This window comes from Mytilus edulis, chromosome 3 (assembly GCF_963676685.1).
Source record: "Mytilus edulis chromosome 3, xbMytEdul2.2, whole genome shotgun sequence".
NCBI lineage: Eukaryota > Metazoa > Mollusca > Bivalvia > Mytilida > Mytilidae > Mytilus > Mytilus edulis.
In genome coordinates this window covers 20109877-20126812 of record NC_092346.1, presented here as the reverse complement: position 1 = coordinate 20126812, position 16936 = coordinate 20109877, and the positions used below count along the sequence as shown (strand labels likewise).

The window sequence follows — 16936 nt, the reverse complement described above, 5'->3', positions numbered from 1 at the left end:
TCTATTTTATCAGCAATCAAAGACGGTCTTCAAAGTTATTGTGAAACTGCCTATTCTAGAGGTGGCGTGAATCAGATGTGGATACTTAAAAATTCCAAAGATCTTTTAGAGTACATACAATCTAACTCTCTTTCATCTTGTAACAGTATTAAAACATTTGACTTTTCTACTCTTTATACAAGTATTCCACATTCCAAACTAAAAGACAAATTGAAAGAGTTGGTATTACTTTGCTTCATAAAAAAGAATGGCCAACGTAGATACAAGTATCTTGTCTTAGGGAGGGATAAATCATACTTTGTAAAGAATCACTCTGATTCAAACAAAAAATTCTCTGAAACCGATATTATCAAGATGCTTGATTTCTTGATTGACAACATATTTGTAACGTTCGGAGGACGTGTTTTTCAACAGACTGTCGGCATCCCAATGGGAACAAACTGTGCCCCTCTACTTCCCGACTTGTTTCTTTATTATTATGAGGCTGACTTCATGCAGGAACTTCTTAGGAAGAAAGATAAGAAGTTAGCAATATCCTTTAACTCTACTTTCCGCTATATAGATGACGTTCTTTCACTAAACAATTCAAATTTGGTGACTATGTGGAACGCATCTATCCCATCGAATTCGAGATAAAGGATACTACAGATACAGTTAAGTCGGCTTCATGTCTTGACTTACATCTAGAAATTGACAATGAGGGTCGATTGAAAACTAAACTTTACGACAAAAGAGATGATTTCAGCTTTCCAATTGTGAACTTTCCATTTCTAAGTAGCAAAATTCCAGCTGCACCTGCATACGGGGTATATATCTCCCAATTGATACGATATTCCCGTGCTTGCATTTCCTATCATGTTTTTCTTGATAGAGGGTTACTGCTCACAAGGAAGCTATTAAACCAAGAGTTCCAAATGGTGAAGTTGAAATCATCCCTTCGTAAATTTTACGGACGCCATCACGAGTTGGTTGACCGTTATGGAATAACCGTTTCACAAATGATATCGGATATGTTCCTTACGTCGTAACTACAATCCCCTTCCCTTTCATGAATGTGACCTACCGAAGTAGACTATTTACCGGATTTGTAATCACATAAGCAACACGACGGGTGCCACATGTGGAGCAGGATCAACATACCCTTCCGGAGCACCTGAGATCACCCCTAGTTTTTGGTGGGGTTCGTGTTGTTTATTCTTTAGTTTTCTATGTTGTGTCATGTATACTATTGTTTTTCTGTTTGTCTTTTTTAGCCATGGCGTTGTCAGTTTGTTTTAGATTTATGAGTTTGACTGTCCCTTTGGTATCTTTCGTCCCTCTTTTAAAGAGGGTCTTCAGATATACTGTGAAACTGTTTACTCACGTAGAGGTATTAACCATATGTAGATTCTTAAAAACTCTAAAGAACTTCTGGATAATTTTAAATCTCGGTCTTTTTCTGAAATTAGTTCTATTAAAACTTTTGATTTTTCAACCTTGTATACAACCATTCCCCATGTGAAATTGAAAAACCGTCTAAAAGAAATAATCCACAATGATTTTCATCATAAAAATGGTAGCATACGCTATAAATTTATCACTTTGGGATACCATAAGGCATATTTTGTTAATAAGGAACAAAAGGGTAAAACATATTACACAGAGGAACAAGTGATCAGTATGCTGGAGTTTCTTATTGACAACATATTTGTTGAATTTGGAGGTAGACTGTTTCAACAAATTGTCGGCATTCCTATGGGAACGAATTGTGCGCCTCTCCTTTCCGATCTCTTTTTATTTTCATATGAATCGGAGTTCCTTCAGACACTTGTCAAAAACAAGAAGATCAAAGAAGCCAGGTTATTTAATTTCACTTTCAGATATATTGATGATGTTCTTTCCATTAACAATCCGAACTTTTCTGATTGGGTTCCATTGATATACCCACCAGAACTAGAAATTAAAGAGACTACAGACACGGCTTCCTCCGCCTCATTTTTAAACTTATACCTCGAATTTGACATACACAGTCATCTCAGTACCAGAATCTATGACAAACGAGACGACTTTAATTTTGAAATTATCAATTTCCCCCACCTTAGTAGTAATATACCAACTTCACCTGCATATGGAATATACATTTCCCAACTTATCAGGTATTCAAGAGCTTGCAGCTCCTATTCAGACTTTATAAACGTCACCAGTGTCTGAGCAGAAAGTTGATGAACCAGGGATATGTCAAAGTACGTCTCGTCCTTTTTCTAAAAAAGTTCATCGGAAGATGCCCAGAACTTGTTGATAAATATTCCGTATCAACTTCACAAATAATACAAGATGGTCTTGAAGTATAGATTTTGCGTACTGACGTTGGTTATCATCTTAATAACGTGTTATAGTATTCTTTTATTTGTCTTTATTAATATTACTTGTACTGTTAAGTCAGTTTTTTTAGATATTCTTTTGAAGTGACTCTGTGGTTATGTAAACCATCATACTTTGAACGACAAAATTATTTCATTTATTAATATTACTTTTACTTATGGATCTTGACATACTATGAATGACAAAACTATTTTATTCAATAATACTTCTTTTTTTTGTTAAGTCTGTTTTTTATGATATACATTTGACGTGAAACTGTTCTGATGCGTCCCGTCATACTTTGAACCACACAATTTTTTTATTTATTAAGGTCTTTCCTTTTTCAAAAGGGAAAGACCTTACTGTATTTCTTCTGTTTATTATTATTATTCTTCCGCCAAACTTTGACGAAGTTAACAGCCTTAACCGTAAGACGTGTCGCTTTCATGTTCACACTTTGTATCGGTGTCATGAATACCTATCTGGAACTCACCCTGTGAGTCGAAATATTTTGTCGGTTCGGAGTAATTCCTCCGAAACCCAAAAACCTTGTTGCCGTTCCAACACCGTAACCGTAATAGGTAGAAAAAAACAAAGGGTGAAATTTGTTCAGGACCAGACCCCGGTTCTTCGTCACATTTGGATTGAAAGGATTCAACGACTCATTGGTAGGGTTATGCCCCTATGAAAATTAACCAGTGTCGGTTTGCCACCAAAACTCAAAAACCGTAAGTCGTAGACACCTAGGATCTTCACCATTCATTATCAATTCATGTGACTTTGAAAAATACCTCAAGGTCAAATGTGTATGTTGACCTTGACCTTTGACCTAACACCTTGTTACCAGATAATCTCAGAAACCATTATACTTACAGAAGTTTTGAATAGTGGAAAATGTTTGGGTCATTAAGGCGCAACTTTGTTACATTTTGACCGAAGAGATTTTACCTTTCTGTAAGGGGCATAACCCCTGATTTAGTTTTCTGAAAAGACAAAATCAGCTTTTACTATATAACCAAAGGTCCTAGACCCATGGGGTCTTCAGCAATGACATTGGGGACTAATGACCTTGACAAAGGTCAAAGTCATGTCCCAGATAGCGAATTTAGTGTTTTTAACCTGATATAAAGGATTTTCAGTGTGTTATCAAGCTTTTTAAGGTTGACTTTGACCTTTGACCTTTCAACTTCTTATTGGATATCAAAAACGATTATTGTTTTACTATACTTACAGAAATAGTAAATAGTGAAAAATGTTGAGTTGACTAAGGCGCAACTTTTTTACATTTTAACGGTTTTATGTGTGTTTGAGAGCTTTTCAATGCATTCTACAACTATTGGAACATGTATTTTACATTTCGAAAAGGAAAGACCTCTCAATAGTTTAAGAGCAATTGACTTTTAATTATTATCACTTCTACTGTTAAGTCTGTATTTTGTTATATCTACTGTACATGACTCTTCATTTATGTATGCCATCAATCGAACGACAAAATTATTTTTATGTCTACCTGTGCGAATTTCAAACGTGCAATTTTACACCAGTTCTGAAAACCTTCTATCCTTTACGGGTAGACTTTACATAGATAAATTAAGTCGTATAAGAAAAGCAATATGAGTATGTTAAATTTGATGTATGCCTTTTTGTGCTTCTTCGTTACATTTGATGTTTTTATAGTGATATTAAGATGATAACACAATATTGACTGCTGTACCCCTATTTTTGACATTTTTACTCTTTGAGTATGTTTGTTTTGTTCATGCATCGTTGACAATGTAATGGAATTTGATGCGACTGTCATGCAAGTGAGAGGTTTAGCTAGCTATAAAACCAGGTTCAATCCACCATTTTCTACATTAGAAAATGCCTGTACCAAGTCAGAAATATGGCAGTTGTTATCCATTCGTTTGATGTGTTTGGACTTTTGATTTTTGATTTTCCTTTTTGAATTTTCCTCGGAGTTCAGTATTTTTGTGTTTTTACTTTTTACGTTTAAAGTTAGATTCAAACCATCTTATTCATTCAAATGTGACGTCATTTTTCATTTTTTGACGATCTGTTTTACAAATTCAAATGACGTCATTTTTTTGTCATTTTTACAATTTCAAATATGACGTCACTTGGCGTTGAGGTTTTTAACTTATTCGGATGTGTCTACATTTTGTGTTATAAATGTCTGGTTATGTAATGTATTTCAGTTGTTTCCTGTAATTACTTCAGTCTTATCATGTACATCATTTGTATATAATTTTATAAATTTACTGTTTGCAAAAGTATAAATTATTCTAAATAATAGGGATGTTCTGGTAACTAACAGATAACCCTGGCCGTTTTTGGCACAACTTTTTTGATCTTTTGGTCTTCGATGCTGTTCGACTTTGTGCTTGTTTCTGCTTTCATACTTTTGTATCTAGGCGTCACTAGTAGATCTTGTGTGGACAAAATGCACTTCTGGCGTATTAAAATTTTGAACTTGTTGCCTTTTGTTGGCTGTTGTTCGTGTGTTTCTTTGTCAATTGTGTTCTCCAATTTATTTATATTGTAGTCCTGTGGTATTGAGTTGTCATTTTAATGTTATATTTCACATGGCTATAAAAGAGGGAGGTTTGGCATGCCACAAAACCAGGTTCAACCCACCATTTTTTACTTTAAAAATGTCCTGTACCAAGTCAGGAATATGGCCATTGTTGTATTATAGTTGGTTTCTGTGTGTGTTACATTTTAACGTTGCGTCGTTTGTTTTCTCTCTTATTTTTTAGTGTAAATTCACATTGCGATAAGACGTGTCAGGGTACTTGTCTATCCCAAATTCATGTATTTGGTTTTGATGTTATATTTGTTATTCTCATGGGATTTTGTCTGATGCTTGGTCCGTTTCTGTGTGTGTTTCATTGTAGTGTTGTGTCGTTGTTCTCCTCTTATATATAATGCGTTTCCCTCAGTTTTAGTTTGTTACCCCGATTTTGTTTTTTGTCCATAGATTTATGAGTTTGAACAGCGGTATACTACTGTTGCCTTTATTTATACCAATAGATCTATTTAATCGTTGACTTTATGTTTGTTCTTTTTTCAACAGAATCTTAGAAAAATATTTCGACATTAGTTTTATTGAAGTTTTTTGTCTTTTCAACACAATCTTTGACTGTTTATTATTTCTCTGTAGAGTTCTCAACTATCTGCGTTTGTTGTCATTACGACACAACTTTTGACTGCCGCATATTTCTCAATAGATATTTTAATATTTGTACTTCCTGTCTTTTCAACACAAACTTTGACTGCCTGATTTATACTAATAGATTTATTTATCCTTTGTGTTTGTTATTTTTTTTTCTACACGGCTATTGACTGACTGATATTTCAATAGATCTATTCAATCTTTGACTTTGTGTTTGTTGTCTTTTTAGCAGAATCTTTGACAGCATGATTGATACCTGTTGTCTTTTCAACACAACCTTTCACTGTCTAATTGATACCTGTTGTCTTTTCAACATAACCTTTCACTGCCTGATTTAATCCAATATATTTCTTTAACCTTTGTGTTTGTTGTCTTAGTTTTCAAAAGATTTATTAAACCTTTTTGTCTGTTATTTTTTTCAACACAACTTTTGACTGCCTAATTTATACCTGTTGTCTTTTCCACACAACCTTTAAATTGTCTGATTTATACCAATATTTTTATTGAATCTTTGTATATGTTGTCTTTTTAATCGAACATTTGACTGTCTGATTTATTCGAGTTGATTTATTAAACCTCTGTGTTTTTTTCCCCAACCCAACTTTTGACTGACTGATATTTCAATAGATCTATTCAACATTTGACTTTTAATGTTTGCAGAACTGGAATATGAAGATGATGACTCTAGTTTTAAACTTTTTGAATTGGCCCGATTTTTGGCACAGAGACCATCCCCTGATATAACAACATTTTCTGTGCCAGAGATAGTAGTGAAGAGAGATGTCATGCCACCTGTAAGTTGAAATCTTCATAAGTTCTTCAACATTGCTATAGTTTGCAATAAATGAAGATTTCATATGAAATATATGAATATCATGACACTTTATTTTACTTTGATGTTGGTACATAAACTTGTAATACATATATACCAAAAGGAGTAGTTTTGATAAGGCCCTTAAATAGCTCTCTTTTTATGCCCAACCTACGATAGTAGAGGGGCATTATGTTTTCTGGTCTGTGCCTCCGTTCGTCCGTCCGTCTGTGCGTCCGTTCGTCCGTCTGCTTCAGGTTAAAGTTTTTGGTCAAGGTAGTTTTTGAAGAAGTTGAAGTCCAATCAACTTGAAACTTAGTATACATGTTCCCCATGATATTATCTTTCTAATTTTAATTCCAAATTAAAGTTTTGACCCCAATTTCATGGTCCACTGAACATAGAAAATGATAGTGCGAGTGGGGCATTCCTGTACTATGGACACATTCTTGTTTAGACTAAATTTCAAATTAGGATTGATTGACCACTATCACAATGAATCATAGCTAAAATAGTGACTAGGTACAAACTAAGCCTTTTTGTTGAAAATTGAAGTTTTTGTGTTCTGCTGATGACGTCATAAACAGTACTCATTTTTATTGTCCAGGAAAAATCAACGAAAATTACTAAATTTTATGTGTTTATTGGACAGGACACATAAAGCACATATGTAGACAAAATAAATTTTTGAAAATAGTGTTTGTAATGACATTTTATATGTTAAACCTTGAATATATCGTTTTTTTACGCCTGTACTCTATGTTTACTGGTCCTTTTGGTTAAAATCTAGACAATTTTGGATGAAAAAATCATCGTTTTCGAATAAAACTTTGACACAAATAGTTCTATTTAACTTTCTCATATGTCTTTATGACAACTTAAACATTTTTTATCTTTTACCATTGAACTTATAATCAGGGTCAAATCTGTATAAATCATGCATTATACTATTCTTTTCAATTATTTGGTAAATACATGTACAGTAGATTTTGACAACTCGATAGCTATTCATTCAATAAAATAAAACATCAAGTACATTGAATCAAACAAATATTACAAATATTCATATGTTTTATTGTCTTATAATAAATGTATCAACCATGCACTTCAACTTGTTGCTCATCTTTTTTAGGTTATCCTTGGGAAGAAAACAAAGCCTGCCAGGTCTCAACCAGTCATAATAGACGAATGTCTCAAGGACAATTATTTTGTGTTGACAAATCTGGAAAAGTACAGCGATGAGTGGCCACAAATTGGAAAAGTAATTTCAATTTGTGGTCAAAATATACATATACTTTGGTTTAAGGGCAGTAAATGTACAAGGTGGTCTCCATGCACAGTTCCTATTTCAGGACAGAGAGGAAAGAGGGAGCCTTTCATTGAAACGGTAACAAGAGACCAAATTTGGAAAAGTGCTTTCATATTGACCAACAACGGACACCTACCGAAATCTGTCAAGGATTCCATTGACAGATATTGAATAAAATATTTATTTTAACAGAAAGAATGCACTTTATTATTCTAAATTCTTATTTGTCAATAGATTTATTAAACCTTTGTGCTGTTGTTTTTTTAACATGACTTTTGACTGATTGATATTTCAATAGATCTATTTAACCTTTTACTTTTTGTTTGTTGTCTTTTCAACACAATCTTTGAAACTGTTATTTTACAATAGAGTTTTTGTGTTTGTTGTCTTTTAAGCACAACTTTTGACAGCCTGAATTATTTCAATAGATGTATAAAACCATTGTGTTTGATGTCTTTTCACATCATTTTAATGTTTTATATTTATCAATTGACTTATCAACACAACTTTTGACTGTTTATTATTTCCCTATAGAGTTCTTAACATTTGCGTCTGTTGGCACTCTAGAAAAGCAATCGAGATGACCAACACAACTTTTGACTGCCGTATATTTTCAAATAGATATTTGAAGTATTTGTACTCGCTATCTTTTCAACACAAACTTTGACTGCCTGACTTTTACTAATAGATTTATTAAACCTTTGTGTTTGCTGTCTTTCATTTATCAATAGATTTATTAAACCTTTGTGTTTGTTGTTTTTTATGCCCCACCTACGATAGTAGAGGGGCATTATGTTTTCTGGTCTGTGCGTCCGTCCGTCTGTTCGTCCGTTCGTCCCGCTTCAGGTTAAAGTTTTTGGTCAAGGTAGTTTTTGATGAAGCTGAAGTCCAAACAACTTGAAACTTAGTACACATGTTCCTTTGACCTTATGATATGATCTTTCTGATTTTAAAGCCAAATTAGACTCTTGATCCTAATTTCATGGTCCACTCAACATAGAAAATGAAAGTGCGAGTTTTAGGTGAAAGTTTTTGGTCTATGTAGTTTTTAATGAAGTTCAAGTCCAATCGACTTAAAACTTAGTACACATGCATGTTCCATATGGTATGATCTTTCTAATTTAATGCCAAATTATATTTTTACCCAGTTTCAGTCCATTGAACATGGAAAATGAAAGTGCCGTGTACTTTGGACACATTCTTGTTCAATCAAACTTTTGACTGACTGATATTTCAATAGATCTATTCAACCTTTGACTTTGTGTGTGTTGTCTTTTTAACATAATCTTTGAAACTGTTATTTTACAATAGAGTTATTTCAACTTTGTGTTTGTTGTCTTTTTAGCACAATCTTTGACTGATTGATTTATACCTGATGTCTTTTCAACACAACCTTTGACCGCCTGATTTATACCAATATATTTATTCGACTTTTGTGTTATATTTCAATAGATTTATTTAACCTTTGGCTTTGTGTTTGTTGTCTTTTAAACATAATCTTTGAAACTGTTATTTTACAATAGAGTTATTGAACCTTTGTGTTTGTTGTCTTTTCAACAAAACCTTTGACTGCCTGATTTATTCCAATAGATTTATTAAACCTTTGTGTTTGTTGTCTTAGTTTTCAATAGTGTTATTAAACCTTTGTGTTTGTTGTTTTTTCAACACAACTTTTGACTGCCTAATTTATACCTGTTGTCTTTTCCATACAACCTTTGACTGTCTGATTTATACCAATAGATTTATTGAATCTTTGTATGTTATCTTTTTAACATAACCTTCCACTGCCGTATAGTTCTAAAGAAATTATAATAAAAATTTAGCGTTTGTTGTCTTTTCATCATAATTAAGACTGTTTCATATTTCTCAATAGGCTTATTGAATATCTGTACTCGCTGTCTTTTAAACAGAACCTTTGACTGCCTGATTTGTACTTAAAGATTTATTAAACCTGTATGTTTGTTGTCTTTTATTTTTCAATAGATTTATTAAACCTTTGTGTTTTTTTGTCTTTTATTTGTGAATAGATTTATTACACCTTTGTGTTTGTTGTTTTTCAACACAACCTTTGACTGCCTAATTTATTCCAACAGATTTCTTTAACCTTTGTGTTTGTTGTCTTAGTTTTCGAAAGATTTATTTAACCGGTGTGTTTGTTTTCTTTTTTAACAAATCTTTTGACTGCCTTATATTTTATAACTGTTTACACCACTGGGTCGATGCCACTGCTGGTGGACGTTTCGTCCCCGAGGGTATCACCAGCCCAGTAGTCGGCACTTCTGTGTTGACATGAATATCAATTATATGGTCATTTTTATAAATTTTCTGTTTACAAAACTTTGAGTTTTTCGAAAAACTAAGGATTTTCTTACCCCAGGAGTAGATTACCTTAGCCTTATTTGGCACAACTTTTGGGAATTTTGGGTCCTCAATGCTCTTCAACTTTGTATTTATTTGGCTTTTTTAACTATTTTGATCTGAGCGTCACTGATGAGTCTTATGTAGACGAAACGCGCGTCTGGCGTATAAAATTATAATCCTGGTACTTTTGATAACTATTTGGTCATAATTATAATAGATTTTTCGTTTCAGTTGGGTTAGTCACATGTCCATTGTCCTTGATATCATTTTCATGGTTCAGTGACTACTTGGCAAAAAGTAAGGTTTTTTTAAAATGTTTTAAATTTCTCTCTTATTATGAGTAATGGGATAACCATATTTGATGTGTGCATACCTTGTAGGGACTCTGTGGGATTGCGACGTTAAAGACGTTATATCTGCCACTGAACAAAATATGATAAAAAATGAACTTTCTTAAAACTACCGAATCAATGTTTTGGAGGCAGAAAAGTTAAATAAAAGTAGATATCTATGAAGCAAAGATTGTATTTTTTCCCCAAACTTTAATATATGTGCACGAAATAAAATATTAGTTCACCTTTATTTACGATTACGAAACTTTGCAATGTCCTCATGACCTCATTTTCAAAGTTCATTGGTCAAAGCTAAAGTTTTTATGCAATAGGTCAACTACATTTGGTGTATGGAAATATGTTTTGATGTGCATGTCAGTCTCGCTGGTTTTTTTTTACCTTGACCTCATTTTTACAGTTTAGTTTATGTGATTAAGGTTTTGGTTTTTTAAACTATAAGCAATAGGTCAACTATATTTGTTGCATTGAAGGATTGTAAGTTGTACATGTCTGTCCAGCAAGATTTATCTGACCTTGACCTCATTTCCATGGTTCATTTGTAAATTTAGTTTTCTTTGTTAAGTCTGCAATAGGTCAATATTGAATGATTGTAAGGTTTGTGTATTTTTTGTTTGGTTTATATGACCTTGAACTCATTTGCTTGGATCATGTTCAGTTTATGTTATAGTTGTAGTAAAGCTTTCCATTTATGACTACCAACATAATACCAATGGTCTATAAAGTAGACGAGACAGCATGTGCACTCTTGTAAATGTTAAATTATTTCTTAGATGCTGAACAAGCAATAGGTAAAATATATTTAATCCATAGATTGTTTGTAAAACCAGGTTTAATCCACCATTTTCTACATTTGAAAATGCCTGTACCAAGTCAGGAATATGACAGTTCTTGTCCATTCGTTTTTGATGCGTTTTGTTATTTGATTTTGCCATGTGATTATGGACTTTCCGAATTGATTTTTCCTCTAAGTTCAGTATTTTTGTGATCTGACTTTTTTGTAAGGTGAACATGTCTGTCTGGCATGGTTCATCTGACCTTGACCTCATTTACATGGTTCATTGGTAAGTATTTAGTCTGTTCTTAAAAAATATTAGAAATGGGTCAACTATATTTGGTGTTTTAAATGATTGTAAGATGTACATGTATGTATTTCTCGTTTGGTTTATCTGACTTTGACCTCATTTTCTTGGATCAAGTTAAGTTTATGTGACACTTTTAGTAAAGCTATATATTTAGGACTATCAACATAAAATAAATGGTTAGTAAATGAGGCGAGACATTTCAGCGTGTTCATTCTTGTGTATAATATGTCTCAGGTTATATGCCACATACAGCTAACTTAAAATAAGGTAATATAATTCTTGCAGGGGCGGATCCAGGGGTTTGAACCCCCTTTTGTATTAACGATCAATGCATTTGAATGATGACATAATTGAAACACCCTTTCTCCTAGGTTGGAATCCTCCTGCATGATTTTTTTTATTAGTTGTTAGAGGCTTAGAACTAGCTGTCTAACTGACTGCGAGTACTCTCAGATCTGTACCTAGTGTCTTTTTTGTTGTTGGGATGTACAAGTACCCGTCCACGTCCACTTGTATTTCTGTCCATGTGATGAGTTAAGCCTTTTTCAACTCATTTTTATAGTTCGTGCTTATGTTGTACTGTTATACCATTGTCCCAGGTTAGGGGAGGGTTGGGATCCCGCTAACATGTTTAACCCCGCCACATTCATGATTCTGTATGTATGTGCCTGTCCAAAGTCAGAAGCCTGTTATTCAGTGGCTTTCGTTTGTTAATGTGTTGCATATTTGTTCGTTGTTCAATTTTTGTCGAGCCTGAGACTTAAGTCGAAAAAGCGAGACATAACGATCCTACATTCCGTCAGCGTCGGTGTCGTCGTCGGAGGCGGCGTCCACAAATATTCACTCTGGTTAAAGTTTTTGAAATTCTAATTACTTTCTTAAACTATCCTGGATTTCTACGAAACTTGGACAGAAGCTTGTTTATGTTCATAAGATAGTATCCAGAAGTTAATTTTGTAAAACTAAAATTCCATTTTTTCCGTTTTTTACGTATATATGGACTTAGTTTTCTGCCATAAAACATTACATTTACTCTGTGGTTAAAGTTTTAAAAAATTTAAGAACTTTCTTAAACTATCCTGGAATTGTACCAAACTTGGACAGAAGCTTGTTTATGATCATAAGATAGTATCAAGAAGTAAATTTTGTGAAAAATAAAATTCCATTTTTTCCGTTTTTTACTTATAAATAGACTTAGTTTTTCTTCCAGAAAACATTACATTCACTCTGTGGTTAATGTTTTAAGATTTTAATAACTTTCTTAAACTATCCTGTATTTGTACCAAACTTGGACAGAAGCTTGTTTCTAATCATTAGATGGAAGACCCCCCCCCCCCCCCAAACAAAAAAAAAGTACCTAGAAGTAAATTTTGTAAAATAAAAAATCCATTATTTTCCGTATTTTACTTAAAATGGACTTAGTTTTTCTTCCAGTTTTCCAGTTAACATTACATATAGTCTGCAGTTAAAGTTTTAAAAATATCCAGTTGTGGCTTGACAACTCTGTCACATGTCTGAGGTCCGAGTAGGCGAGACCGCGGAACCCTTTATACGAGTTTTTACATAAATTAGGCCGTTAGTTTTCTCATTTGAATTGTTTGACATTGTCATTTGGGGACCTTTTATAGCTGACTATGCAGTATGGGCTTTGCTCATTGTTGAAGGCCGTACGGTGACCCCGTATAGTTGTTAATTTCTGTGTTATTTTGGTCTCTTGTGGAGAGTTGTCTCATTGGCAATCATACCACATCTTCTTTTTTTTACTTTTAAAAATGGCTGGATCCGCCTAGATGCCTAAAAAATAATAATAATATGTGTGTTTCCTATTACATCTTTGAAGGTATAGGGGTTGTTTTTTTATGTTACCTTTTTATTACTTTGAGTCTATGGGAGGGACATTAATTCTGACTTTTACAGTGCTTATTGAAAATGAAAAAAAGACAAAACTTTAGGGTAGGCTTAAAATAGGGTGGGTACCATGAGAGGAAATACACATCTTTTTTTTCTATTTGGCCTAATCTTTGCTTACTATTACATTAGATATTATTTTGACAAAAACAAAATAAGAGTAGATCTAGGTGTTGAAAATAAGGGCATGTGAACTACATTAACTGTTAGCGGAATATGTGGTTAAGTGGATAAATGTCTAAGATAAATGTAAATTAATTCAATTGAAGTAGAAGCAAAACCGGAGCCTAGCTATCCCTCGGAGGGATGGAATTATTCTACATTTAGTACGCCAGGGACATATACAACGTAAATAAATGTATAATATATGTGTCTAATTAATGATATACGAGCTGTTAGTAAAAATGTAATATAAATTTCCTCTCTGATCATGTACGGTGTTCTAAAAAACAAATAATTTAAATCGTATGCTTTAAAAAATACTGATCAATGAAAAATTAAAAATAATAGAAAATTAAAAATATAGACAAGAGGCAAGAACTATTTGCTAGAACAGCGTTACAATAAATTAATGGTTTATATATCAGGTTATAAAAGAGAAATATATAAAAAAAAAAATCGAAAAATTCCCAATAAATAATTATTAATGGAATGTAATTGTGACAACTTTATTCTTACACATCGCGGATCAATTGCAACAAAAATCCATTGCTGTATACATTCTAAATAAACGAGTTGATTCTGATTAAACATGTGTAGCACATTATACAAACAATGCAATCATTAATATTTACTAAACACACCATAGGTATCATGTTACCTGTGATCGGCTGCTGAGGAAAGTATACCGTAAGGCTATTTATAGATCATAGCACATAAGATATTACACATCCGAAGTGCTTGTCTGGATACACTGCTGTTCTTAGTGACCCCCCTCGGAACCAAAGAAATTTTCGATGCTTTGTTTATTCGATAGATTCAGGAAATAACCGGAGGGATGGAATTATTCTTCTGGAGGTTTTAAAACAATAGATGAAAGGAAAGTACCGGTGTTAACGATAGATATCTGAACGTGCAATATGGCGGATACTGCTGAAGGGGGTTCAGAGCAGGATGATATTTCATTTTTACGAACGGTGGGTATTTATTATGTTTTCTTGTGTAATACATAACATAAAGTTGACAGATCGATTTAAAACAAACCAGCAAAAATCAATAATTACACCTATACTATAGCTTAGCAGCCATCAATATTAATATGAACTGTAAATACCAATTTACAACTTTTTTTTTGTACATTTACAAGTCTTAGAGCAATATGAATTCCAGATTGTTATTTGAAATTGATTTAGTAAAATTGATACCAAACGTTTATTTGTTATGGCATTTTTTTATTTTAATTTATATTTCAGTATAATGGTCTAGTATCTTATTTAGTTATTATCGAGCCTAATCCTCATGTTTTGACCAAAATTAGATTTTTTTACTGGCTCTTATCAACAAATTTTTAACCTTATTCCCTGTGGTAATTTAACTGTGATGAAATATTGTTCCCTTATACTTTTTATAAATATGGATGTAATTTGTTCTAAATGTGTGAAAATGAAAGAAAGAAAAGAATTGGCATTCAATTACATTGATGGCTATAAATAGTATAATATTATCTCAAATCAGAGTTGAGTTCCAAACCTAATGTGACAACTCTTAGGTTTGTCTAAAATTACTTTTCAAATTACATTAAATTCTTGTTAGTATATTATCTGTCTGGTTCTGAATAGTGTTATCTTATTCCCCCCAATACACTGGGGTATACCCAGATAATGACACACATGTTACTAATCAACAGTCATGAATCTTCTACATGCTAATGTAATTATTCCTTTCATATGTTTTGTGGAGGGAGCTAACACCAATAAAGATATGACAATTAACAGTAGAATGAGAAATTATTTAATTAATATGATTAACTAACGCGAACTTGACAGTTGCAAATAAACTCATCATAGATGCATGTACCAGGATTGAAATTTTGTATATATATACTATTACATCATGATGCAGTTAAACATGATAAATAAAATCTTGTATTTATTTTGCTTAACCATATATAAAAAAAAGGTCAAATTGATGAAAGACCCCCCCCCCCCCCCCCTCCATTTTTTTTTATAAGTATTATGAAAATCTATGGTTTTGCTTTAATCCTAATACAGATGTCCTGTTGTGAATAAAATACAATGTACACTAAATTTGGATAACACCTTCTTGAGCTTACACCCTCTTGAATGTACAAATTTATTTAATACATACCATATGTGGACAAAAGACATCCTTGACTTGTTTTATTTATTTGTTCCATAAACATGTCAGATATATATGTATGTACATTGTATTTCATATATTATAAATCCATGAACTTTTAAAGCTCATTTCTTCGTTCTCTATTAAAAAAAAAAGAAAACCTTGACTGGTTTTATGCAAATATATAGTAACCTGAAGCATAAAACTAAGCTTATGTACAAATCTTACATTTTTAAAGAACTTAGATTTTAGTAAATTTATGAAAATTATCTTTAAAAAAAACCCAAGCAATATAATTGACTTCTATGATAAATTTCATTTCAATCAGTTAAAAATCTGTATAATTCATTTAAAAATTGGTTTCGTATTTAATAATTGACATAAAGAATTTACAAAGTAAATTTATTACTTTTTGGAATATGTTTCAAAATTTTTGGTCATAGTAAAATAGTAAACTTAGTCTGGGGATTTTTCGCTTAGAAACCTATGTTCTTACACTCCAAAACAATCTTATGATTACATTTTAAAAAAGACAGCACTGACTCTTTCCTAAAAAACTCTATGAGTAAAATGAATCCTAGTTACACTGAATGTTCATGACTTGCAATGTTTCTTTCTGGTAAAATTTTTTTGTGAAAAGAACCCCTGGTATGTAAGTGATATTCAGTAATTTCATAAAACTGATCGATCTTTGCAGTCTACTGTCTTTATAAGGTTACCATGTTAAAGTAGTTCCGACAAGTTTAGGACGAAAGAGTAGAAATTAACAGCCCTCACATTTTAATTCCATTTTAAGTGTTAAATCTAATCAATTTTTGACTAAAGAAAATGAATAAGGTTTGTCTTATGGTAGAAATGTTGAAAATTTCAGACAACAAAGTTTTTTTTCAACCATTTCTTTACATTTGACTCCAGAACGGGAAGATGAAATTCAAAATAAAAAGATCTGTAGTTTATTCATTCCATACTTTTAACATTTTTTTTAATGCTTCACTTTGTCACTTTGAATAAAAACTTTTTGAGAAAAAAAAAATTATATTCATTTTCAGGTCATAATCTGAATACACACCACAAATTTCTTGGTTTATTTGTCCTGCTAACACATATTTAAGTAAGACTAGAACACACCCGTAATATCCCGGGTCCGTGACTGAATTTAAGTATATAACTATGCGTAAGCCTTATTTTAGTATTGGTATTGTCATCTGATAAAGTCGTGCCGATTATTATAAGATACACAGTTTTCTCTGCTTTCAAATCTTTCTGTTTGAACCCGTCGACCTGGAACTTTTCAATTAT

The 16936-nt window shown here is 32.4% G+C and overlaps 1 protein-coding gene across 1 annotated transcript in view; it reads left to right on the top strand.

Annotated features, from left to right (window-relative positions):
- Positions 1-14191: 14191 nt before the first annotated feature.
- LOC139515996 (ryanodine receptor-like) overlaps positions 14192-16936 on the top strand; it is a gene marked incomplete in the record, with an annotated part of 134798 nt that continues 132053 nt past the window's right edge. The window contains 1 exon segment of the mRNA XM_071305798.1: positions 14192-14475. Within this exon segment, the coding sequence (XP_071161899.1) occupies positions 14419-14475 (57 nt within the window).